This window comes from Lepisosteus platostomus, chromosome 2 (assembly GCF_059453375.1).
Source record: "Lepisosteus platostomus isolate fLepPlt1 chromosome 2, fLepPlt1.hap1, whole genome shotgun sequence".
NCBI lineage: Eukaryota > Metazoa > Chordata > Actinopteri > Semionotiformes > Lepisosteidae > Lepisosteus > Lepisosteus platostomus.
In genome coordinates this window covers 22,443,792-22,469,030 of record NC_142612.1, presented here as the reverse complement: position 1 = coordinate 22,469,030, position 25,239 = coordinate 22,443,792, and the positions used below count along the sequence as shown (strand labels likewise).

At 34.6% G+C, this 25,239-nt stretch overlaps 1 protein-coding gene across 4 annotated transcripts in view; it reads left to right on the top strand.

Annotated features, from left to right (window-relative positions):
* Positions 1–4,060, top strand: part of pcdh9 (protocadherin 9) — a 364,723-nt gene extending 360,663 nt beyond the window's left edge. For all 4 annotated transcript variants that reach the window (XM_088603202.1, XM_088603183.1, XM_088603191.1 and 1 more), the window contains one exon: positions 2,074–4,060. In XM_088603202.1, coding sequence (XP_088459328.1) covers positions 2,074–2,441 — 368 coding nt within the window. In that variant the 3' untranslated portion in view covers positions 2,442–4,060. The remainder of the gene's footprint in view (positions 1–2,073) is intronic.
* The last annotated feature ends 21,179 nt before the right edge of the window (positions 4,061–25,239 follow it).

Here is a 25,239-nt window from a genome sequence, read left to right as displayed (position 1 = left end):
ATGCAGTCAGCATCACACTCTGGCTGGTCTATTACCCCCAGAAGGATTAACCTATGGTACTCATTTGGAAAGCAGGCTGAGTGGACCTGGGAGCTGTCTGGAAGGAATTAGTAAAGATAAAAATGTATCTTTAAATGTCACTTAATGAGGTATAGCAAAACCAAATAAAACAATTTATGAATGTTTATTGAAATTTGGCTTAACCTGTGTGGCTAATTATCGACCACTGGGCTGTAGGACAAGGATGTTAGGACCCTCCTACAAAAAGATGTTAACCAAGATGTTACTGCAAAGGGGTAGATGGGGCGGGGGAGGAATGCTGAAAGACAACTGTGATCAAAAGAGGGGGGCTGACTATGGTATTCGTAGTTTTTCAGGGAGTGACATTATGGAGAATTTTAAGTTAGCGTAATAGAGAAAGAGACTTTGGCTGCTGTATTCCTAGCAAGAAATGGATCTGAGGATCATAGCTAACTATTTTTTTAAGGAAACCAGGGAAGGTACAGGTACAGTATGAGCTTTGACGGCATGATTATGTACAGTAGCTGGGTAACTTATTCTATACTCACACAAGCCTTTGTGAAGAAAAGTGCCTCCTAATCTACATTTTAAATACACCTCCTGGTACTTTCTACTTACAGTACATCTTTGTGTTTCACTATCAGGTTGACTTTTTCAGTGTTTTTGAGGTCCTCTGTTTAAAGCTAAAACGATTCAGTTCTTTAAGCCTATAAGTGTCACTACTGTAAGCAAAGGCATGTATCTTGCTGTGATTAGAAAAAAAAATCACTGGACTGATAAGAAAAAAAAAAACACTTTTTCTTCCCCTTGACCTAAACAAGCATGATATTCTACATGTAGTCTGACTAGCGAATTGTAGAAAATTATACATTTCCTTTATTTATATTCTACACTTTTAGCTATCCTCAAATTGTTTTTATTCCTCCTCCACATTTTCTTGAAGGTGGAAATGATGTGCCAATATTAACGAATGCCTTTACATACTGTACAGTATATAACATTCAAAATTGTTTCCCTATGTTATATTTATTGCTGTGTTATAACTGCAGTTAAGTCAATGTCACTTGCAAGTTATTGAATCAGTTATCAGTCGAATTTTATCATTCTTCACTTTTAGTTTTGTCTTTAGTTTCTACAGTGTTTGTTAATCCTTCATATTTAAACTTATTTTAAATAAGCACAAATGCACCTATTTTAAATAAGCACAAATGCAAAAAGGTCAGACAAGACACTGAAAAACTATATAATGTATATAATGTCTGAGCATTAAATGTTGACTGATAATTTAATATTGTAAAGATCACTGAATATATTTTTCAAGTTTTAATTAACACAATGATATGTTCTCTGCCTACATAATTGGCTGATGTTTAGTATTGCTTTAGAATTCTCCTTTGCATGTTCAATAGCACTCTCGTTTTGCGAGTTGACAAACCATGATCTTGATTTTCTTCCCTGGATTCTGTTTGACACCTGTTATAAAGCATACATACAGTCACCCAACAGCACTAATGAAAGGTCATGAACCTGAGTCATTCTCAGGTGAAATTGAAAGACTTGATTAACCTGGATTCAAATACAAAATCTCAGTTTGTGTATATGTATACTTAGATAGTAGTTCAAATATTGTATATTTAGTTATTAAATAGCATACCTTTTTATATAATTTTAAATAAGTGGTACCTCTTTAGTAGAGTTTATTTGCTAAACTGTTTATTAACATTGATGACCTTTAGATTACATTGAACTATATGAGGAAAGACTACCAAGATTACAATTTCAGCAACTCTGTCAGATTCAGTTATGTTTTGCATGTAGACTAGACTTATTTGAGTCAAGATTTGTTATTCTTTAAATGAATCTTCAGATCAAGAATGTTTGATATTATTATGCATGCTTTGTAATAAATAGTGTTGCTCTTCATTACTACCTCAAATGAAAGTATCTTATTTGTTATACAAACCAGCAATGTGACACCTGTAATCGGGTCATGATGTGTACTGTAGATTTTTGAATTGAGTATCATTAACTTTCAATTATTCTTTTTCCTAGATGGCCCTCTTGGTCCCAGAGGACTAGCTGAAGCTACAGAGATGTGTACCCAGGAATGCCTAGTGTTAGGCCACTCTGATAACTGCTGGATGCCTCCAGGTCTTGGATCTTACCAGCAACCTAAGTCCCCCCTGTCTACTTTTGCCAATCAAAAAGAATGGGCCAAAGACAAACTAGTGAATGGACATACATTGACAAGATCCTGGAAAGAAGATGGTAACCGAAATCAGTTTGGGGACAGAAAGCAGTATGGGAGTGCAGAAGGTCATTTTAAAAATGGGAATCACATGGCAGACATACAATTGGCTAACTTGAAGTCTTACAAACAAGCTTCAGGCACTGATAGTCCAATGGAACACCAACTATAAAAACAACTTAGGTGACCAGAGGGTCAATCAGTTGTCTTTGCAGCTTTTGAATTAGACTTGTGCTACTGCTGTGTAATAGTTATATGTACCAAGTAGGCCTCTAGACTTGTGCTTAAGCAGCAAGTATACTGTATACAATTCTACTTTGTGATGACACCTCAGAAGGTGTTTTGCAAAATCGATGACACCAGATTATTAACCATTGTGAAGCGCCTGGGACTACTGGGACTAAAATGGGACTAAAACTCATTTGGATTTACTTCCCATGTACTTTGCCTTTAATGAAATGAAGGGATTTCCATGAAAAAAAATGGAAAAAAAACTTTTTTGAAATGAATTAATGGCTGACCAGTATATACAAGTATTGTGACGTGGTTGTTATTGAGCTGTTTTGGGACTATATTACTCGACACCATCAAAGAAAAATAAAAATATAATGAAAGCATTGTGCTATTAACACTGTTAGTTGACACTTGTTAAGTCTGTCATTGTTAAAGTGTTTGTAAATAACAAAAAATACTAACCAATTTTGTGTACCTGTAATAATCACTTAACAGAATAAGACAATGTTTCCTGGTTGCTTTTCCCTTTTTAAGAGTTTAGTTTGCTTCCTGATAGTATTTCATTTCTGTAATAAATTTAGTCAAGAGGGTTCACATTTCTAATCTTGAACAAAAACCATACACTCAAAAAATCCCTGTGCAGAATGTTAACAAATTAGTTAATGTGGAACCTGCACAATATTACACAAATCTCTGCTTTAAATCAATTTAGTAGCACTCTAGATACAAATTTTATATATATTTATATAATTGACAATAATTGTTCTATTTGTTTCTTTGAATTTCAAATACAGTTGTTCTTGTGGAAGAAAAAAGCATACAGTCTTTTACTGTGATATCTTTGCTTTCCTTGTCAACATTTATTTTCATATTTAATTTTATTATAATAAAAATAATTATGTACTGTATGTCCCAGTTCTGGTTGTTGTGTTTAAACATTTTAATTCAACCATTGTTAAAACCTATATATTGATATTTCAGTACAATAATTGTTTGAGTGTAATCATGATGACTTCATGTGTTATGCCTTAATGGCTTATAACCATGCATTAGGCTGATAAAAATGATTAGGAAATGGGCAAATGCCAAGCTAACAATTGTTTAATATCTTAAACATAGGGTGATTGGCAGATATCAGGATTGTATTTCTCTGCTGATGGAAGTAAAACAATGTAATTAATTTAAAAGACACAACATAATTACTTAAGAAGCACGTGCAGAAGAACCCACGTATTTTAAAATATTTTGTTAAGGCATGAAAGCCAGTTTAAGCAATGGAAAGCATGCAAATATAGCTTTAAAATTAAATTTATTTTGTGCCATATTTAAACAACACTGGTTTATTTGAAGATTGATTTGTGCATTAATTAAACATCCATTCTGTATAGCACTGTTATATTTTATGTCACAGTATAAAAACCATGTGGGATGGGGTGAATTGCTTATTGCAGTATGTCTGTCAGTTGTGGGGGTGTTTGACATCATAGATATTTAAACAGTTAATCCTTGTTACTGCTATACAGGTATCCAGCTATTGCAATAAATGTTTAGAATATTTTTGTTTGTGATGTGTTTTTATTAATAGAAAAAAAAATTGTATGCTCAAAAACAAATGACATTTTCTATTGTCATCTGAAATTTCTCATATCTGTTGACTAGAACAAGGGTTAGAGATTACTTTTTTGAAGAAGTTGTGATCTGGGCATCCAGTCAAGAAATACTGGTAACCCATTAGATACTAGGAGACCTTTTCTTAAGTGAGTATAAAGTTAATTTTTAATAAATATGGTACTTAGTAAAGCATTGAGAGTGATAAATGAAATTGTGTCCAATGGGAATAATGGACGCAATGGAGCCCATATGCACTAAGCTATCAGGGATCAGTAAACTACTTGTATCAACTGCCCCTTTTTCCTCAGTTAAATTTGAAAAACATACATTTCAATGGTTTTTGATTTTCTAAAATATATATATATATTTGAAATGTAGTATAAATGTATTACAGTGTATTATAGAATGTATTTAATTGGCAAGTAGATCACAAACACAGTTTTAATTAACAACTAGTTTTTATCTTTCAACTGCTGATCTACATCGCTAATAATGTCTCATATGCACTGCTGAACACTTCTAACTGAGAGAGTTACTTCTGTAATTTTAACCAAAATATCACTTTTGTTGGCAAAGCCCTCGAACAGATCTTTGGCACATTGAAAAAAAATGGTTCTTCAAAAATCGCTTTTGTAAATGGCTTTCCTTTGCATGCAATTCATAATGCCACTGTGCAACATGCCTTACTGGAACTTTCTTGACTTTCCCTAAAGTTCAATAGGCTGTCTTATTTGTTTGGCATATGATTTAATATATTTCTTCATTTGTTTGGCTGTCAGCAGTATCCATACGTGATAATGATGACTCAGGTTTTGTGTAAAAATGTCTGACAACACTAGATGTGTGTGCTACAATAGTTTCACAACATAATGTTCAATAATCCTTTCTCCTTGTGACACAAAACCTTGTTTTCTTTTTATTCATTTTGAAACTTTCAAGATTTCTTTGACTGTGACTTTTTTGAAGGACTTAACACACAACAATATCAACCACTTAACTGACCACATCTTAGCTGTACATATCACACTAACTGTACATATGAGTTTCTTACCCGATCAGAGGCTAGCAGGTTACATCACAACAATGATGTTAGGTTCAACAGGACTCAAAACTACAGTCCAGTTTATATAAGGACATGTACCACACCAAGTGGCCAAGATGTGATTCTCATCTCTTAGTTTGATGTCATACGATAGGCACTTCAACAATTCCTCTCTTCCAGGACTTACATAGTCCAGTAAATATCAAGCATACAGCAGATCAGCCCTCGCAACAAAATAACACTTTTTTTTGGGTAAAATGATCATGCTAATGATCATGCTCTCTCAGTTCCCTAGTATGCATGAATCTCTTGCCATCCAGGCAGACCCATCAACAACAGTCCTTTTAACCCCTACATTTGGCAAGCACACAGACCTACAGAGTGGTCTTTTTTCTGACCAGTACCTTAATTTAGTGGGTTGGAGTTCTGTCCCTGTGGTTAAGTTCTGTGCCTTTATAACTGGCACCTAATCTGTATTCTGTAACAAAAACTATGGTTTTCTTTTGAAGGTAGATTCTGACTTCTACATGAAAATGACCTGCTTCTTTCTTGCTGGAATAATTCAAAACCCCGGGACTGTCATGTTGAAACTTTATTTGGCCCATAGGACAGTGAGCCCTGAGACTCCTGAGCTCTTTTTGATAGGACATACTTATTGTATATGTACAGTATATGAATATGTACGTCTTTGATTATAACAAGGGGTTGCCCCTGGATGCTTTTCCATTTCTCAATGTCTGTTAGTTTTAAGAGGGCTATTGGAGTCTTTAGTTTACTTCTGATAGGTGTTGTTCTCTTTCAGTGGGAGCTTTTGAACATCTGTTCCTGTTAGCAAATGCTGTTTTGACAGAAAAGGTTGGTTTCCAAAAGAAGAATGTATTCTTTGCCTTTGTTAGGCCAGAAGTTTTGCTGACAGGATTAGATGAAATGGTAAGGTGTACAGAATCAAAGTAGCATACTGTAAAGTAACAAAGTGAGGCCAGAGACTACATGGTGATGAATAAAGTTGATATCAGGGAGCCATGGTTGTGAATAAATCCTAAAAGTTTCAAATAACTACAAAAACGCAAACCATCAAGTGAGGGATGATGGGAAAAATAAAATGAGTCCAGCTCATATGTCTGCATGAATGGTTTGAACTACATAAGAGTGCTCAAAACCTAACTTAAAACAGCAATAAAGCATCAAGATCAGTCCAGTCAGATCAGTAGTCTTAATTCTACCACTGGAGACAAACAAAAGTTTGAAGACAATTCGGAATCCACTAAATAAGACTAATAATGGATGTTTACATGGAATATATACTATCACTATGAATTGGTTATTAATTAATCATAAATGTCTTGAACAACTGTAGGTTTGTAAGGTGGAGATTGAAAAGCAAAGAGCTGGTGGCAATAAACAATTAAACTGTGTAAATTAAATGCAGTTTGTGGAACAGGATATATTAACACTTGAAAAGGTGAAAAAAACATTTTAAAAAAATTAAATAAAAAAAGAAGAAAAATTATTTTCATCACCATCACCTAACCAATGTTGAGCTTTAAGAGATACTGTAATATAATCACAATACCACTGAGATATGCAAATTTGTAAAATTAAGCAGACTATTAAATAAATGGATGTCGGCCAAGGGTTGTGTGAGCAAAAAAATAGACAACCGTATTTTAAGCCTTATTTAGGATGTCTGTATCAATAACAAAGATTTTAAGAATCAGAGCTAACAGGATTTAATTAGTTAGAACTTAGAAACTGGGGTCACTAGAGACAAGTGAGTTGGAGGCAGAGGGTAAATACTGGAAATAAAAGGAGGAGTTCATTGAACAAGTGATGATATGGTAGTACAATATATAGTGAAAAAATAGAAGTGATGGCCAGTAGAATAGTAGGTGGGCAACAAAGAAAACATGGAAAGATTAGTAGCATACAGAGAAGATCAAAAAAGTTCAAAGGATCCTAAAGGCAGGAGAGGAAGCCTAGAGGTGCTTTCAGGCTGTGCAAAAATCTTCAGTTTAATTAACCATTGCAGATTTAGATGGAAAAACAGATCCAGTTTCTGCATTGCAAAAACTTGAATACATATGGCGGAGTTGTAGCATAATGAATGCTGAAATAACTACATAAATATATAATCATATATTGTATTAAACATCCATATTTATAGTCTATAAGAGATTTTTTATTATAAATTACAACTATTTGCATTTCAGGGGATTTCATGTCAAACATGCACTATGAAAATAAGGCTGGGATAATAGCCACCATTTTTCAAACTGACTTAAATTTAAAATTGTAAATGTAAATTGATTACATTTTAGATGTGCTAACACTATATGGAATTAAATTTGTAAGTGTTCTTCTAAGGAATAAGCTCTTTTTTCTTGTAAGAAGAACTTAGATCATTATTTCATGAATACATGATCCACTTATTGGAAAAAAATCAATTCCGTCTTCTTTTTTTTTACTTAGAAACCAATATTAATATACTGTATGACTAATGTTGTCACCATTGTAAAAAGTGACAGTATGAATTGTATTATAACCCATACCAGTTATAAATTGTTTTAACTTCTAAATCGGTTCAAATACTGTACCACTGAAGAGGTTCTTAAACCTAGTCTCCCAGTCCTTCAAGTTTTAATGCATTTCCAATCAATGGGAAAAGATCACATTACCTCCGTAAATAAACAAATAATTGAATAAATAATCATCAGTTAATTTATGATGAAACCAAAACCATCCAGTGGTAGTTTCCTAATGAGGGTAATGAGTATAGATTTGATCCAGGTCAGCTTTATATCAGCTTGGAAAAAATGCTCACAGGATTGAGGCTTTTTCACAGTTGAGATTCCAAGCAGAGTTTGCATCTGAATGAAAAGTGTTAAGCTAGTGAAGAGGGAGACTGAGCTTGATTAAAAATATGGAAAAACATAGCAAACCACAGTTCAGGAGCAGAATTATTACTACATCTTATCCCTGACTTGCTAAATTAATTACTTCAAAACATCTGCCAGCACTGCACCAGTTCAATGCAATAAGGAGGAAAAAAATTGAATGAAAAAAAAGAATATCGTTTTAATTAAAAAAGTCTGAAATGTCTAACAAGTACTTTTTTGTTGCTTAGAGTGCATATAGGAAACATGATCCACATACAGTACCAAACAACATACCTTGAACATTCTTGCACATTAAAAAATTAGGACAATAAGAAGACAGCAAAATCTGGAATATCTTATTGGGGTTAAAATACTAGAGGGAGGTCAGAGACACCACAGACACTGCCATCACATGAGACACTAACGTGAGATATTCCCAGCATCCATACCATCCTGCAACTCACAACTGGAACCTCAATGAAGCTAAGGAGGTGTTAGCCTTGTCAGTACCTGGATGGGAGACCACCTTGGAAAAACTAAGGTTGCTGTGAAAGTGATGTTTGTGGGGCCAGTAGGGGGCGCTCACTGTGCGATCTGTGTCTGTCCTAATGCCCCAGTATAGTGATGGGGGCACTATACTGCAAAAAGGTGCCGTCCTTCGGATGGGATGTAAAACTATGGTACTGATTCTCTGTGGTCATTAAAAATCCCAGGGTGTTTCTTGAAAAGAATAGGGGTGTTACCAGATGTGGCCAGATTTCCCATTGGCCTTTACCAATCATAGCCTCCTAATAATATTGCCCATATATGAATTGGATTCATCACTCTGTTCTCCTCCTCACTGATAGTTGATGTACAGTATGGTGAGCATGATGTGTGCAGTATGGCTGCCATTGCATCATCCCGGCAAATGATGCACATTGTTGGTAGTGGAGTCCCCATTATCTGTAAAGTGCTTTGAGTGGAGTGTCGAGAAAAGTGCTATGTACAGTAAGTGTAAGAAATTATTATTACTCCAGATACATACAGGAGTGCATTAACATCACATATAACAGAGATTATCAGAGAGCTGGCATCACCTGTGTGATGAATGAAGAATTCTGATTGACTCAGAGGAATCAGAACCTCACTGGCAGATTTGGCTGTGAGATACAGAGCCTCATAGTGAGACTCTGATGATCGGCTCAAAGGTAGCTAGACCCTCACTGTCAGGAGTCTAGTGAGAAGCCAGGTCCCATGGTCAGATGCTGGATGGAGAAGATCCTCACTAGTAGGAATGTCAGAGAGCTATTGGATCTTGTGGAGAGACAATGAGATACCATCTGAATCCCTGGATGGGGCAGGTTCCAGCCAATCTGGAGGGGACTGACTATAGTAACAGATGTGTTGCAGTGAGACATCTGTCAGAGTCAGCTCAGGTTGAGCTCTGCATGCATTTGGAGCTTCAGGAGAAGCTCAGTCTCTTGATTAATTAATAAGTGGAAGGTTCATTTCACACCAAGTTAGGAGTAAGATGTCTAGAAGTAGGGGACTCCTACACACTGATAGTTACTGAGAACAGGGGAAGACTTCTCTAAGTAACAGCTTAGCTCAGTTGTTTCTGTGCCAGCTCGCTGCTAAGAAGGCAATTATTGAGTAGACCTACCTAAATCAGGGTGAGATTACCGCCACTGCTTAAGGCACGTTTTAGCTTAAAGTTAAGGAAGGAGTGCACTCATTGATGGACTGATTTAAGGTTAAAACTCTGTTACAAATGGTAATATCAGTGCGGGTGTCACTGGTATGCAGGGGTTAAATTGGAAGATTTTCTCCATGCTCACCTTCCAGGGAAATCTGTTACAAAGACACATGCCTAATCAGAAATGTGAGTTTTTGAGTGGTAAAAAGAAAGTAAAACTAAAAGTTTAAATTGGTTTAATATTTAAAGGTTCAAATATCTGAGTTGAACCTTATTTTAAATTAATTTTCTTAGGTGCTAATTTAACATATGGGGTTTAGCAATTTCCAAAACACATCTTAGAAAAAGTCTATATTTATCCACTGTTATAAATTAAATAACTTTTACTGAAATTTAGGCAGAAAAGCTGCCTAAATTTAATATAAAACTAAAGCTAATTTCATCCATGATTTCCTTTTTGTTTTCTGTAACTACCTGTAACACACAACATTACACACAGAGTATTTACAGAATATGTTAGGCTTCCTTTAAATTTCAGCTGTTGGGAAACTGCCGACACAATCAGCAGGTCAGGAAAGAAAGATAGTGTGAGCCATTTTAGTAACTGTAAATTACCAAAAATTAGTACAAGAGCTAAGTGGTAAATTTAGTAGCTAAATTGTCCTTTAGATGGTGCAACAGCTGGTGAATTGGTTTTCAGTTCATGTTAGCCAAAGCCTACATGTCTTGCAATTGTTGCTGCATCTATTGTCCTTCTTTAGCAGCTATTACTGTTGTTTATACATCTAAAGCAAGTACAAGAAAAAAAAACAACACACCTTCTCTGTAAATATTCAAGGTCATGAGTGGGAATACATTGTCACAAAACAAATAATTACAACATAGTTTATAAAGTTAACAATATCAGAAGCAATTATACACTTTTGTTCCTGATTCTAGAATGCTGTACTTTTGAATTATTAACAACATGCACAAACAGTGCTTTACAAGAATATATTTTTAATGCACAAGCTGTTAAATAAAACATTGCCTCCAGCAACAAAAATGGTTTGTAGCAGTTAAACATTTACTGTATTTTTAGTACTGCAAAATTTATACTTGCGTAAATATATAGATCCCAAAATGTATATTTGTTTAAATATATTGATTTGTAAATTGTAAATATAGGATATTTCTTTTGGATTAGAAATACCAGCTAATGTTGGTAACTCCTTAGATATTTATTAATAATTTAAATATTGAAGTACATAATGGGATAATCATGTAAACTTCAACAATGCACACAACATAGAAAAAGCATTATGTCTATTTTATGTAACCAAATCCCACAATACACAATTTTCCTCTTTGAAGAGTTACTACAATGACAAACATTTATGTGCTTATACCTCAAGACAGTTTGCAATTTGAATTCTAGGGCCCATTTAAGAAAATACATTTAGTAGTATAGTATATGGTACTATATGTGTTGGTGTAATCAGTCAGATTTGATGTTAAAAGAGAAAAGACTTATTCGAGGTGGAATTACTATTAGTGTTATTTCAACATTGATACAAAGATATTAAATCCAGTAAATCAAACCCAATTTTTTTTTTCACTTTCGAGACTTAATAATAAACAGAGTCTATACAGAAAATAAAAAAAAAACTTTTTTATATTATTGCTACTGAGAATAGTCAAATGTGGAATACTCAAATAGCAAACAATTTACTTTAGTAGTTTAGACTATTTTGTCCCCTATGTTTTTTTTTCCCAGTTAGACAGCAACAAATTACCTTTACAAACCACCCACAGACATGAGAAGTGAAACAAATAATTTTTAAAAAATGGATCCCGTGTGGATAAGAGCCAGTTTCAAAACAAATCATTGGAGATAGAATCATTGGGCTTTTCAATAAAAAGTAACATAAAAAGGTGATACAACAAAGTTTTGAAAGCATAACAAGACCTAGTTAACATTTACCTCCCAATTTAAAGAAATAATAAAAAAACATATTAATGACCTCTTTAGAGGCAGGCAAATTAGAAAAGAGCCAGTTTGATTACTGCTTGGTCTTGAGCATTGGAGTTTAAAATGGAAGAATCATCCCTTCTACGACATCTTGACTTTCATGCCTTGGTCCTTATACCGATCCTCTAAAAATAGTAAAAATGTATGTTCTTCTCAGGTGTGCTCTGAAGCTCATATTTAAAAATGTACTGGGTCATCTTCTATTGCCATGTCTAGCACTATGAAGCCCTGGCTTTTTAAGACTTTATTTTAGTTTATATATTTTAGTGTTTTATTTATTGTTTTTAGTTTTCCTTAATTTAATAATTGTAAGTATAGTAGTGTGATTGTGGATATACAGCATAGTACGGTGATTCTGCACTAGGTCTATGAAAATTCCCTTTTGCCATGCTAAATATAAGTTTTGGGCAGACAGCTTCTGAAACAAAACTTCAATGTTAATTGCCTTGGCAGTGTGTAGGGGTAGTAAATTAATGTTGCACCATGCTGAAAATTCACAAAGAAACTGCATTGCTTTTCAAATGGCTTTGAAAAGCATTTTTAGACCATTGTTTTGCATAGTAAATCCCATAAATTATTCTTTTAAATCTCTATTTACCCAGCCATGGCTCCAATTTCAACATTATGAAGTCTTTTCTAAATATGTTGATAAAATACTGCTTAATTATCATGATAATATATTCTAAAATAACCAAGCACACATAACTACATTGGAAACTAATCAGCAACAATCAGCAACAATATTTTTAGATGTATGTTCCAATGATCTAATAAACACTGTTGTTAAATGTTAACATTTTTCCCAACATCTAAATACTTTTAGACTGGGAAGGTGTACAAGTTTGCAATCAACTCCGAGAGGAAAAAAATATTTCACCCTATTCCTTACCTCTTAAATTCAAACACAGATTGGATCATCATGAGCGTGTGAATCACTATAGAAAACAAACTGCCACTTTTTTCACCTTTCCAGAGGTAAAAGAAAACTTGTTAACCTTATACATACTGTAAACTAGCAAAAGTATGAGAACTATACATTTTATTTTAATTGATTACATGGTTATGATAATGATATAACATTAATTGTTTAAAAAATCTCTATATACATTTTTATACTATGTGCTGTGTAAGTATATACAGTATACTGTAGGATTTATATGCATGAAAAATACTTATAATGACATATAGACTGTTGACTGTTATAACACCTGTGCTCCTATACTAATAATGTAATTTTTGGTCAGAACAGGTTCCATGAAATTACAACATTCCTGGTGGAATTATTTGTCTGTCTTACAATGGGCAGGCTAACCAGTATTGTAAGAAGCTAAGTTCTATTATGTAGTTTGACAGCCATTGTTTGAATATCATTCTGCCATTTGATGTGGAAGGAGATAAATCATCCTGCTAAGATTGCCTCTGTCTCTATCTTTTTCACAATAGCAAGTTAAATTTCACATATTGCAAAGAATGTGTAATTCAGACTTTCAGAAACATTCTTTCATACAAGCAAAAAGAACAGACTGACATTCTCTGCCTCTGTATCTATGAGATGTATCAAGACTGATAAATGGCAATAAAACTATTGAAGGCTTTAAAAGTACACTTTAGAATGATACATTAATATGTCATCCTAAAATATAATTATATAGTAAAGGTACAGACCATCGAATTGATCATCAAATGATCCACATTTACAAAGTAACCCCCTTTATAGATTATTTTAAAATGAAATATTGGTGAAAGGTTAGTACCAGCTTCAATAGTGCAAGGGACTTTCATTCAACTGCAAAATAACTGTAAATTAATTAATTAAAATCTGAGAAGGCGAAAGAGGGTGTTACGACCCCAGGTATCTGGGGGTATAAGGGTGTAACATTTAGGATAGGTTTGGATGCAGGTGGGTTTCTGATGAGGAACGTAGGAAGCGAGACAACAAAAGCTTGTTGCAAAAGTGATTTATTTTTAAAAAGTGAATACGTGACTGGTACGTACTGTATACAGGACACAATAACACACAGGGAAAAGGAACTTGAGCGGTGCCAAAGGAAAGAAAATAAAATCAAATGGATCTAGCTAATACAGTGAAGTCTTACCTAACTAACCCAAACAAAAAATAAAATAAAAGGGTCTTCTGCATCTTCACGCGCCCTAACTTCCCTACACTGAACTAACCAGAACCAAAATACACGAGTAGCACATGCCCCTAACCTAGTGTGTCTAGACAGAAAACAAACCTACGTGTGCACAATGTAACCCGACGACCTTACCTATACCTTTTCCCCTGGTGTACAACAAGTTCACAGTTAACAATAACATGACACGAGTGAACTACAGTAATTGCACGATTATGGGAAAACTGGTAATACTGAAGAAAACACACAAGCAAGGAATAGGGTAATAAATGAGCACAAGAATGGTAAAAAAGAACGTAACAAGTGCGTGCAAGGTAATAAAAAAAAGGTAATCAAAACCAACCAACAAACGAAGCCAAAGATAACAACGAACACTAGCGAGCAAATGCCAACAAAGTTGAGCAAAGTTTAGCAAAAAGCTGACCGAAGCCGAAAGCTAGTTGAAACTTCTTCAGGTATTTAAACTGTAGATCTAGTTGCTGATTGGTGGGGAGTAGAGATGATAATGATGTCACAACTGCATCAATGGTGTAATGATTGATCAATGGGAGGGAGTACCTGAATACAGGAAGTGGAAAAAAACAAACAAAACAAAAAAAAACGGACATGCACAGAGACGTAACAGAGGTCTTAGAAGCTTAATAGAAGTTGTAGTCTAGTGTACTAAAAATGTATTACTCAGCCTGTGGTCAACCCAGTAATGTGGCAGTTTGTGCTGTTACCTTGCAGCTCTTTGTCTTGAGTTTAATTCCTGGTGTGCTTTCTATGTGACATTTATTTTCTCTATAATATAGCTTCTGAGTTGCTATTATCTTTGCTATAAATTAGTGCACATTTTAATTTGCAGTTATTGATGAGAATTGCATTCACCTCTACTCTGATGCCCTAATTCCTTTATTGACATTATGATTTTGGAATGTCAAAAAAGGCAATTGGCCACCCTTTTCTCCTTTGTCCTTTCCTAGTATGCAGTCAATTGAGATGAGTAAGAATTAAAAAAAATGGCTCATCAAATTAAAAGAGTAAGTGAGAATGTTAAATTAATAAAACATTTGACTGTAGTGTTTGCAGAATTAACAATCTATTATAGGCTTAAATTTCCAAATAACAATCCTGTATGTTGTGCGGTGGTAAGCAAACTGTCAAATGCCAACTTTTATAGAAGCATTCTAAACCATATTAACCTTTCCATGGTTTCAACCTAAACACTCAGGTCATGGCTGCTCGGAAACAGGTGTGAACCATCATTTTGTGTGAATTTGTATAAACAATGTGAAAAACTGAAAAATTAATTGAATAACAGTATTCACTTTTATGACATCATGCGTTTTTAATTATTAAGTGTATACAGTGATTGCTCCATTAAAACTACATTTTTGTTTCACACTTTATTGTCAACAGAAGCATGTAAAATGTGAATGTTTCATTGCCACCTTGAAATATTTAATTTTAAAAAATTGTAAAATCCTGCTAATTGAAAAATGGTGCATTCATAGTTCATTCACTATTTAGTATCACAAGAATGACCATTAAGGACAATGCAATTTCTCTATAACCTAATTTCTCTATAATTCTCTATAATTCAAGAAGGCAAATCATTTACAAATTACCAGTGATTCTGTTTTTTCAATTAACATCATGCATACTAGCAGTGCCCACATAAATTGTAATAAGATCTACTGACATGAAGTGAAAATGTCACTGAGTACTAATATAGTGTCCCAGCCTCTACAGTGTTTAACTGTTATTGATTCTCAATTTTCAAGTAAAAAAATAAATAAAAGAAAATCTGAATTTCAGTGCCCAAGGCATGAGCACAATTAACTTTAGTTTTACTAGTTGATGTGCGTTACACACATCTCACTTAAATGTGTTTTTCTGAGACAGGATTTTGTGTTGTTAATCAATGAATCAATCACACGAACACTTTGATTTATCAAATGTAACATAAAGATAGAATCTAAGGTGTTTGCTTTGTAACAGCAATGTTTGTTGTAACATTTTTCAAGTATGTTTTAATCTACGATTCCATTTAGTCTTTGAAAAATTTGATACACCAACAGCTTCAGTAGGTAAAATGGAATTAGCATTGCATTTGTCATCAGTTCTGCAGAGAGGTCACCCTGTCCCTTGTGACAATATTCTCTGGCACAGTTTGATCAATCCTCTTTAAAGCTCTTCTTCAACCCCAATTAATTATATCTTTAGGTGCTGGCTTGGCTTCTTTTATGAGTCCTTTCCCATTGCAGTATGTTTCTATGTTTGAGTTCTAACTAGGCTGAGCTGGGAGAAGAAATCATTATATGTGAATAATACTAGTAGAGGTTACAAGAAGTTATCTGTACAAAAAATCCTTTTGTATCTACTTCATTAAATATATTCATTTACTTTAAAAAAAGGAAAAAAAAAGTTTCTGTTATCTGTATCTATTCACAAAATGTCACCATAAAGCCTTTATACTTTACTACAAAAGCTGAATTTGGTCATTGGCTTGAGTTTTATTATTAGTTTCCCTACTTTTAATTGTTAAACTCAATAAGGAATTGTCCAGCACACTTAATAAAGAGGAATAACACTGGTTTTCAACAGTATCTGCTCCTTTCTTTTTTAATTAGAATTGCTAATGCAGTGGTAAAATCAGTAACATTTGTCTGTATAATTGGAAGACTCTAATCTACAGGAACAAAACCTTGCTAAATCATTTTATTGTATCACAATGGGAGATTTGTGACTATTGCAGGAGATTTTTAATACCCTGTCTCCTTGTTGCTCAAATCTAATCCTGGATAGATACAATTTCAGCTTGCTTTAGGTAATATTTTAATTTTATACCTTAAAAAAACTATTATACATTTTTTAAATTCACCAAGAAAGGTATGCTACACAGTATATGCTGTTGTTTAATACTGTATGAAGGCAAATAAAATAATAAAATATTTTATCATTGATGTTTGTCTAGTCAGTTGTTAGTTGAAAATGTTATTTAAAACAGCACCATTTTCTGTCAATTAACCATTTACAATATTTACACATTTCTGTTAATGATAATGTCTTTTCATAGTGCTAGATTACAGTTGTTACCTACACACTGTGTTGAATTGTTCAAACCCTGGTCTAAAAAGATTTGGTGTTGGCTTTTGGACATCCACAATTTGAATCTTTCTCGTTGCAAACATCTAGTGAAAATACAAAATTAACCAAATTTAATATAGCCAAATGAACATGAGTGACAACATGATTATTTATTGTAGTTCTGTGCTATTCAACTTGCCTGCATGAGTATGCTTGAGCATAAATATTCACTTTTCCTTTTTTAAAATATTCAGTGTTTTGGAGCTTTTAGTTTTTTTTAATGATAAGCACGACATTGTGCAGAAGAGGGCACAAAAAATTTAGGAATCTTCAGCATTCAAGAGCTAAATACATTTTTACATATCCAACCTCTTTTTCAATTCATACTCAAAGAACATTAACTACAGCCCTGCAAAGCTGAACATCGAGATTTTGATTAGAATGTTTTCCACACATGGATAGATAATATTGGAAGTGACGTTTTGCAAATACATAAGCAATGATATTTTAAAACTAGCCAGATCATGGATTTTTATAGTACTGTTTATTAAATATTCAACTTTACAGCTAGATACTTGTTAACCTTCCCATTCAGTCAACAACATTCTTAGAGGATTTACATTTATAATTCCTTGATAGAAAAAATGTGTTTGAGAATAATTACTTCTAAATTTAGTACACCCCTGGTGTGGCAGCTCTGACCTGGAGACATACTGTATATATAAATAATATAATAAGTGCAAAGCTACCAAAGGAAATAATAGTTTAGTGGGGCATTGATATTAAGGAGACTTGCAAAAAATATAGTAAAAAAACAAAGCATCATTAACATATACCAGAAAACAGGGAGAAAAGTTGGCCATGGAAAGTATTTGAGCATTTAAACCTACAGATAATTTTCATTCTTTGTTCAAACTATCTTGGAACAAGAAATAAATATATGGTCATCTACACAAAATGTGTAAAAATTGTATCATCTAAGCAAATGTGTCAAAGGAAATTCTAAATCCAGTAGACCAGAGGCAAAAGTTACTAATAAACTTTTATTTAAAAATTGTTTATTTTAACCTCGTCAGAGCACTTCATAACAACATACAGTGCAGTGTGTAACAAGAAGGTAACCCCACTAAAGCCTTTGCAGAATCCTGGGTCATACAAGGTTGTCTACTTTACCCCCTACTGGTTCTTATTGACCTGGACTGGGTCATGAAAAAGACATTACGCGACCCAAGATCTGGAAGTTGGATGGACACTCACAACCCAAGAAGACCTTGTACTCTGTTTATTATCAAGGACTTTCATACAAAAGAAACTCAAGACAGTCCATTTTAAACACTGCCTCAGGGAAAATTGGACTCCTGATTAACACCAAGAAAACAAAGAGGATGGGCATCTACACAGACAAACCAGAATCACTACTGATAAACAGCCAAGATATAGAAGTGATAAGCACCTTCGCCTACCTGGGTAGTATTGTAGGTGACAGATGAGGCACTGACGCAAACACAAACACCCGCATTAAGAAGATTATCATTTGCCTCTGGTCTACTCTTACAAAGAGCCCCCTTTGTAACCCTAAAACCAATATGTAGATCCAATAATATTTAACTTAAGCGTAAGACCATTCCTCTATGTGGATCAGAATTTTGGAAAATCACAAAAATAATGAACAAACTTCAAAGTTTCATTCAGAAATCAATGAAAATCATACTAAAGGTCAAATGACCCAGCAAAGTCATAATCAAGAATTTAGAGAAAAATGCAATCAGGAAGATATTATAGTGGATCTTGCTTTGGATAGTGCATGAGAAGAACAACACAGGCTAGCACAAAACAGACCCTATACTGGGCGCCAGAAGGCGAAAAATGGAAAACCAAGGATGACCTGGTAACATCAGCTCAGGCAGAACTTAAAAACAAACTGGGGGCTCATCTGGCAATAAGTATCTAAAGTAGCCCAGGAGAGGAGGAAATTGAAAGACCTTGTGGAGGCTTTATGTGCCCCTTTGCATGATGAGACCTAAGTAAGTAAGTTCTGTTTTACACTGCAATAACGAATCTAACTGTTTTATGCAAAAATTTAACTACCCTCTCTAAATAAAGCATTTCAGTGTCTTTCTCCTTTGAATTGTGAACAACTCAAATTTATGATATACCTCTTTTATTTCTACTGGTACAATATACAGATGCAGCCATTCAAAATGGGTGAGGTATTTCGCGGCATACCCCGGTGGGCGTGTCGCGGTATCACGCAGTTCACGTGTGTCACGTGGCTAACTATCCGGCGTCGCCTTGTAAAACCGCCAGGGGGAGCTTAACCTCTCATGTACAGCATTTGAGCCTTTAATTTTGAACTGTGTATTACAGCATGTTAATCATCAGTCATTAAAATGTTGGTATATTTTATGAAAGCAAGATTGCTCAGTTGGACAAAAGTACACACCCTACCTTTATCAGAAATATTTATGCATCAAAGCCTTTACTGAAGATATTACTAATAGTATTAATAATGGATGACTTTGGACAAGCTGTATACTCAAAGTATAATTTCTTTAGCACATTTGTACAAGCACTTGGAATCTGTCCAAGCCATACTTTGTCAGGCATTTTGTTTTACTTCAACGGGCATAAAAACTTCCTTGCTTTTAACAGGGCGTTTCATAATTTCTAACTACGAAAATGATTTAAAATGCGACACCTATCATTCAACTAGAGCTTAAAATATCACAAGGATCCTCAAGAGCACAGCAAAGAGTGTATTAAAAGACACTTGTATTTATCAACGCTTTCTTTTCCGTATACCAGATTTTATGGAACCACTTCAGAGGGGTGTCAGCCAGTCAGATTCCAGGAATCGGCACTTTAAAGGAAAAATACACACCGGTATTCCATTTCTCCCTAACGATTTTAAGCATCGAAGTATTTAACTAGCATGTGAAATAGCGTGTGAAAAAGTGGTAGTTTTAAGCTTTTCTGCTAATATAATATGGAATCGCGTATCTAAAGAATTCGTGTGCTGCGACAGGGCTGTGTAGGGCTGTTTCGCCTGCCTGTTCATGCGAGCTGTCTTGTAGCCTACTGGTCTAGGTGCGTGACTACCAACTGGCAGGTTGTGTGTTCGAATCCAGCTGGTGCTGGACTTTTCATTTTTATTTATTTATTTTTTAATCGCGTAACATAAACATATTACCGTATGCAAACTGTACTGTATACAGTATGTATATGTATATTTAATGTCTTAACTGTGCCCGGTTAATTGAATTTAAAAAAATTATTTAACACGAACATTAAGCTGTTTACATCTTCCGCCTGAGAACAGTCACCCGTTGCTACCCAACGCAGAATGGTGATTGGCTGACACTATCTGACACCCCTCTGATTGGAGAAAAAAGACGTGCTGGTTTGGTATACATACTGTACCAGGAAGAGGATTTCTTTCTATTCAAAACGTGTATTTTAAAAGTTTAAGAAGTAAAAACCTTACAGCGTACACAGATTTCTAAACTGATCAGGATCGTTATCTTTGTCTTATGCATAATAATGTTCACCGCTCTGTCCAGCAAATTAATAATAAACTTTATTTTATATAGCGTTTTAAACGAATAAGTAATTAGATTGCTCATAAACCTAATCACTTGCTTTTTCTTTTTATTTAGGCTCAGATTTCAACTATAGATCGTATTATTAATAACCATAATAACAACCAACCAACAAAAACAACCATATAAACATAATGGTGGTGCTGGACCTTCCAGTTTTATTTATTTATTTTTTAATCGCGTAACATAAACATATTACCGTATGCAAACTGTACTGTATACAATATGTATATGTATATTTAATGTCTTAACGGTGCCCGTTTAAGTATTGAATATTCATATCTAATTTTACCACTGAAGGGAAATCTTAACATAAACATACAGTATATGGCTGGTCTCGGTACTTTAAAGAAAAAAATACACACCGGTATTCCATTTCTCCCTAAACATTGTAAGCTTCGAAGTCTTTAACTAACGTGATACCGGAGTCAACAAGCATACTTTTAGAATTTGATTAAAAGGGAATATAATATGGAATCACGTATCTCAAGAAATTAATAACAATATAATTATATTCATGTTGCAAAAGAACTGCAACGGACATAAAAACTCCCTTGCATGGTTTCATTACGACCAGAATCGGTCTTGAGATATTTTTAACTTGATTTACAGTATTTGAGAGGTATGTCTTAACACCGATACTACAGTGCTTAAGCACTGCTCACGTATATGTTTCTATGTTTATATTATGCATTTCATACGGTCAAATTACTTTTGAGCAAAGGTACGACTACATCATCTATCAACAATTACACAGGTTCTGTTTCCATATTGCGGATTTTGGTTACGTAATATTATTTTCTAGATTTCACGTTGTGAATATATGATTTGGGCAAACAGAGCCGCAAAGAAGTACATTATAGGTTGTTGTTTTTTTTTTGCAGTTTTATCTAGAAAAAGCGATGCTTAAACCTTTGTCTGATTCTTGCGAAACTATCCACACGACAGTTACAGTACCTAGGAGTTGACTTCAGTGATGTCACTGATGGGATGTTTCTAAAAATCCATCCTCTGTAAAACGTCTTCTCTAGTTGTCCTGCATATGTATTCGCTAATGAAGCTGTGTGTTCTGAGCCTGGATCTCTACATTTCTTTATGAACCAGCTTAGAGGGCTAAAGACAGCTTGTGTTTAAATTGAGTGTAAGGCAATTTATGCTTCTAAAGTCATGGTCAGCATTTATTTTTGTACTGTGCTGTAAACTTGTTCTGTGCCAAGTCACATTATTTTATAGCGTTTTTATAGCGTTATCAAATACGGTGTTACTGTAGTTTACTGAGTCCCATGTCACATGGTCTGTGATTGAAACCTGTAAAACCGGTTTAATTCGTCACAGCCAGCACTCCGGTTGTAAAGTAGAAGCAGGCGAGATTTCCAGCGAAAAACACCCCCCCCTTCTTCAGGTGTGAGGGTCTTCTGCTCAGAATGAAACGCTAAAATGTAATGTAGGCACTGAATGGGTTCAATTATGATTTGGGCTTGATTAAGGTCGCTGCCTTTCATCTAAAACCCTACTTGAATCCTTCTAAACTAAAAATCAGTGTTAGTGAGTTCTAAATAAAGAGGTATCCAGGTAACAGTGAAACGGGCGGACAGTCTGGGGAGATCGCCCATTTTCCATGTAAATAGTTCCCTGGTTCCGCACCCCTTGGTGTTTCTCTCGCTCTCTCTCGGGTCACCTGATCATTAGCTCGAAAGATTTGAGTGCTTTGTGTATATTCTAATGGTAGTGGGGGCAGGGTGTGTGGGAACAGGTTTGGTTGAAATTGCATTGGAGATCTATGTTCTTCACACCTGAAACATTTTCTCTGAAAGCATTTTCTTCGCAGTTTAACCGATCTTGTTACAGCATGTTACAGTTTACTATTATTAACCATATTAATTTTAAGTGCTTAATGTAAAATCTTGTAAAAATATATTTTCATTGTTCAAATATACATTAAGTCTGACTATCATATAATAAGTTAAATACAAAACTAAAGAAAAAATAGGGTTAAATATAATTCAAAATATTTTGCTAACAATGTTAACTGTTTATGAATAATAAAATGTATTAACTAAGGAGTAGGATGGCACAGTTGTTAGTATGTTTTTTGTTTTGTTTCTTTTTCATAAATACAACAGTAGTACCTGATGTCTCAGTGGCTTTCAAAATTAAATTATGCATGCAAACCTGTGAACTAGAAAGATAACTAAGATATCCATCCATTTATAATGGTGGCAAAGTGGTTAGCATTGCTATCTTGCAGCACTGGGGTCCTAGGTTCAATTCCTGCCATCCTGTGTGTGTGGGGTTTACATGTTCTCTCTGGGTTACATGGTTTTTCTCCATATGTGTGATATGACTCCCTCTCGCACTCCAAAACATACTGGTAAGTTAATTGGTTTATGGGAAAACTGGCCCTGGTGTGTGTGTGTTTGTGTCTGTCTGTCCTGTGATGGACTGGCGCTATGTCCAGGGTGTATTCTGCCTTGTGTCCGTTGCTTACTGGGATAGGCTCCAAATCCTCTGTACTGGATAAAGAGATTAGAAATGGAAGTAAAGGCACTGTGTGGATGGAACTATACACAGTGTTAGAAACCCACTATGAAATGGCAGCATCTCACTGAGAATAAAATATTTTATAGTGCTGGCTTAAGGAAACAGCCTTTCCACCTCTCTTGCACATCAGTATCCATACCTAGTTATTTAAACAAATTGCCTCTAATTATAAACATCTTAATATGCTGGCTCTGTGGATCCGCATCAGCTATGTTTGCCCATTCCTTCAATTCATGTGCAGAAACTAAGAACTAGAGAAATCAAGAAAGGCTTTTTTTCTAGAATTAATAAATGCACATCCTGTTCACTGGGGAAATTAAATCCACACTGAGCAATCTTCAATATGTTCAGAATATGACAGCAAGAATCCTATCAGGGATGCATTACACCTGTTTTCAAGTCCTTGCACTGGTTACCTATCAGATTTCGAGTCAACTTCAAAATCCTTATCCTCCTTATATACTGTCCTACAACTGTTATTATTGATCACCGAATTATTGTACTTGACATGACTTCATTCAGCCTTTCCTGAACGTCTATGACAGGCAGAGAGAGTGCTGTTTCTGGTGCGATCTTTTGCAGCTGACATTTCACTGTTTTAAACGAACAAGAAATTAGATTGCTCATAAATCACTTATTCTATATAAACACAGCGTAATTGCCCTCCGAAAATCCTCTTTTTCTTGTTCGTTTTAGAGACCTTGATCGAAACTGATTTTAGATGTCAGAAAGGATTTATTTTCTCTGTATTTCCTACATTGCTTTGTCGAGATTTTAACTTTATATCTAACTTTATATCTAGGCTCAGATTTCAACTATAAATCGTACAGTAATTAATAGCAGTAAATACTGATGTTTTGCGCCCTCCTACCACAAAAATATATGTTTAAAAAAATGTCATGTTCCCATAAAAAAGTCATGCCTTGGAGTATAGACCCCCAAAGGAATGCCATAGACTCAAACTGCAAAATAAACACATACAGAAAGAAAGTATTTGTATTGTAATTGCAAATCCTGGTACTGTATGAGTGATTGGTATGACTTTCCTCATTACAAATCTCTTATTAGAATTTAAATTTCTCTGTAACTCCAGGTCAGAACAGAGAAAATGTAACTGCCTTAAGGAGTTTACGAATATGAAAAATAGAAGGATAAGCATGATACGTATGTCTTCTGTCATTTTCGAAGTCATGTTACTGAGCACCAAATCTTATTGAGAATATGAATCCATTTAAGGTTTATACCATTAAAGTAACGGTTTATTCCATGCTGAAAATGTTTGTACCAGACTTTTTTGAGGCCTGTTTAATTGTGTCTCAAGTCTGATGTTGTAAATTTTATTGTTAAAAAGATCCATGAAAATGTCACTACTAAAGTTAGCTGGTACTGTTGGTATTGTAAGTGGCATGTAGAGCTCATATTTTAGATTTTGTGTAGTTGCTAGCGTTGAACTGTGTGTTGGATGCACATGAATTGAAGGAATGGGCAAACATAGCTGATGCGGATCCACAGAGCCAGCATATTAAGATGTTTATAATTAGAGGCAATTTGTTTAAATAACTAGGTATGGATACTGATGTGCAAGAGAGGTGGAAAGGCTGTTTCCTTAAGCCAGCACTATAAAATGTTTTATTCTCAGTGAGATTCTGCCATTTCATAGTGGGTTTCTAACACTGTGTATAGTTCCATCCACACAGTGCCTTTACTTCCATCCATTTCTAATCTCTTTATCCAGTACAGAGGATTTGGAGCCTATCCCAGTAAGTGACGGACACAAGGCAGAATACACCCTGGACATAGCGCCAGTCCATCACAGGACAGACAGACACAAACACACACACACCAGGGCCAGTTTAAATCTAACCTCAGAACCTTTCTTTTCAGAAGACTTAGTGTCTGTATCTGCTTCATTTTCTAATTTTGGTAGCACCTCTAACTGCTTGTCTTTCTTATATGCATTTACTTTGTAATCTGTGGTCCTTTTATCTGTTTTTACATCTACTGTATTGCTTTGAGATGCCACCTTTAATGGTGATATATCAAATAAAGTTTTTTATTATTGTTATAGGGAAACATGATCAGATTTTCCCTGGTTCAGAAAAAAAGATCTAAAGTATACTAGTTTGTCACTCTTCTCATTCCCTTTGCTAAATGACTTTTCATACTAATCT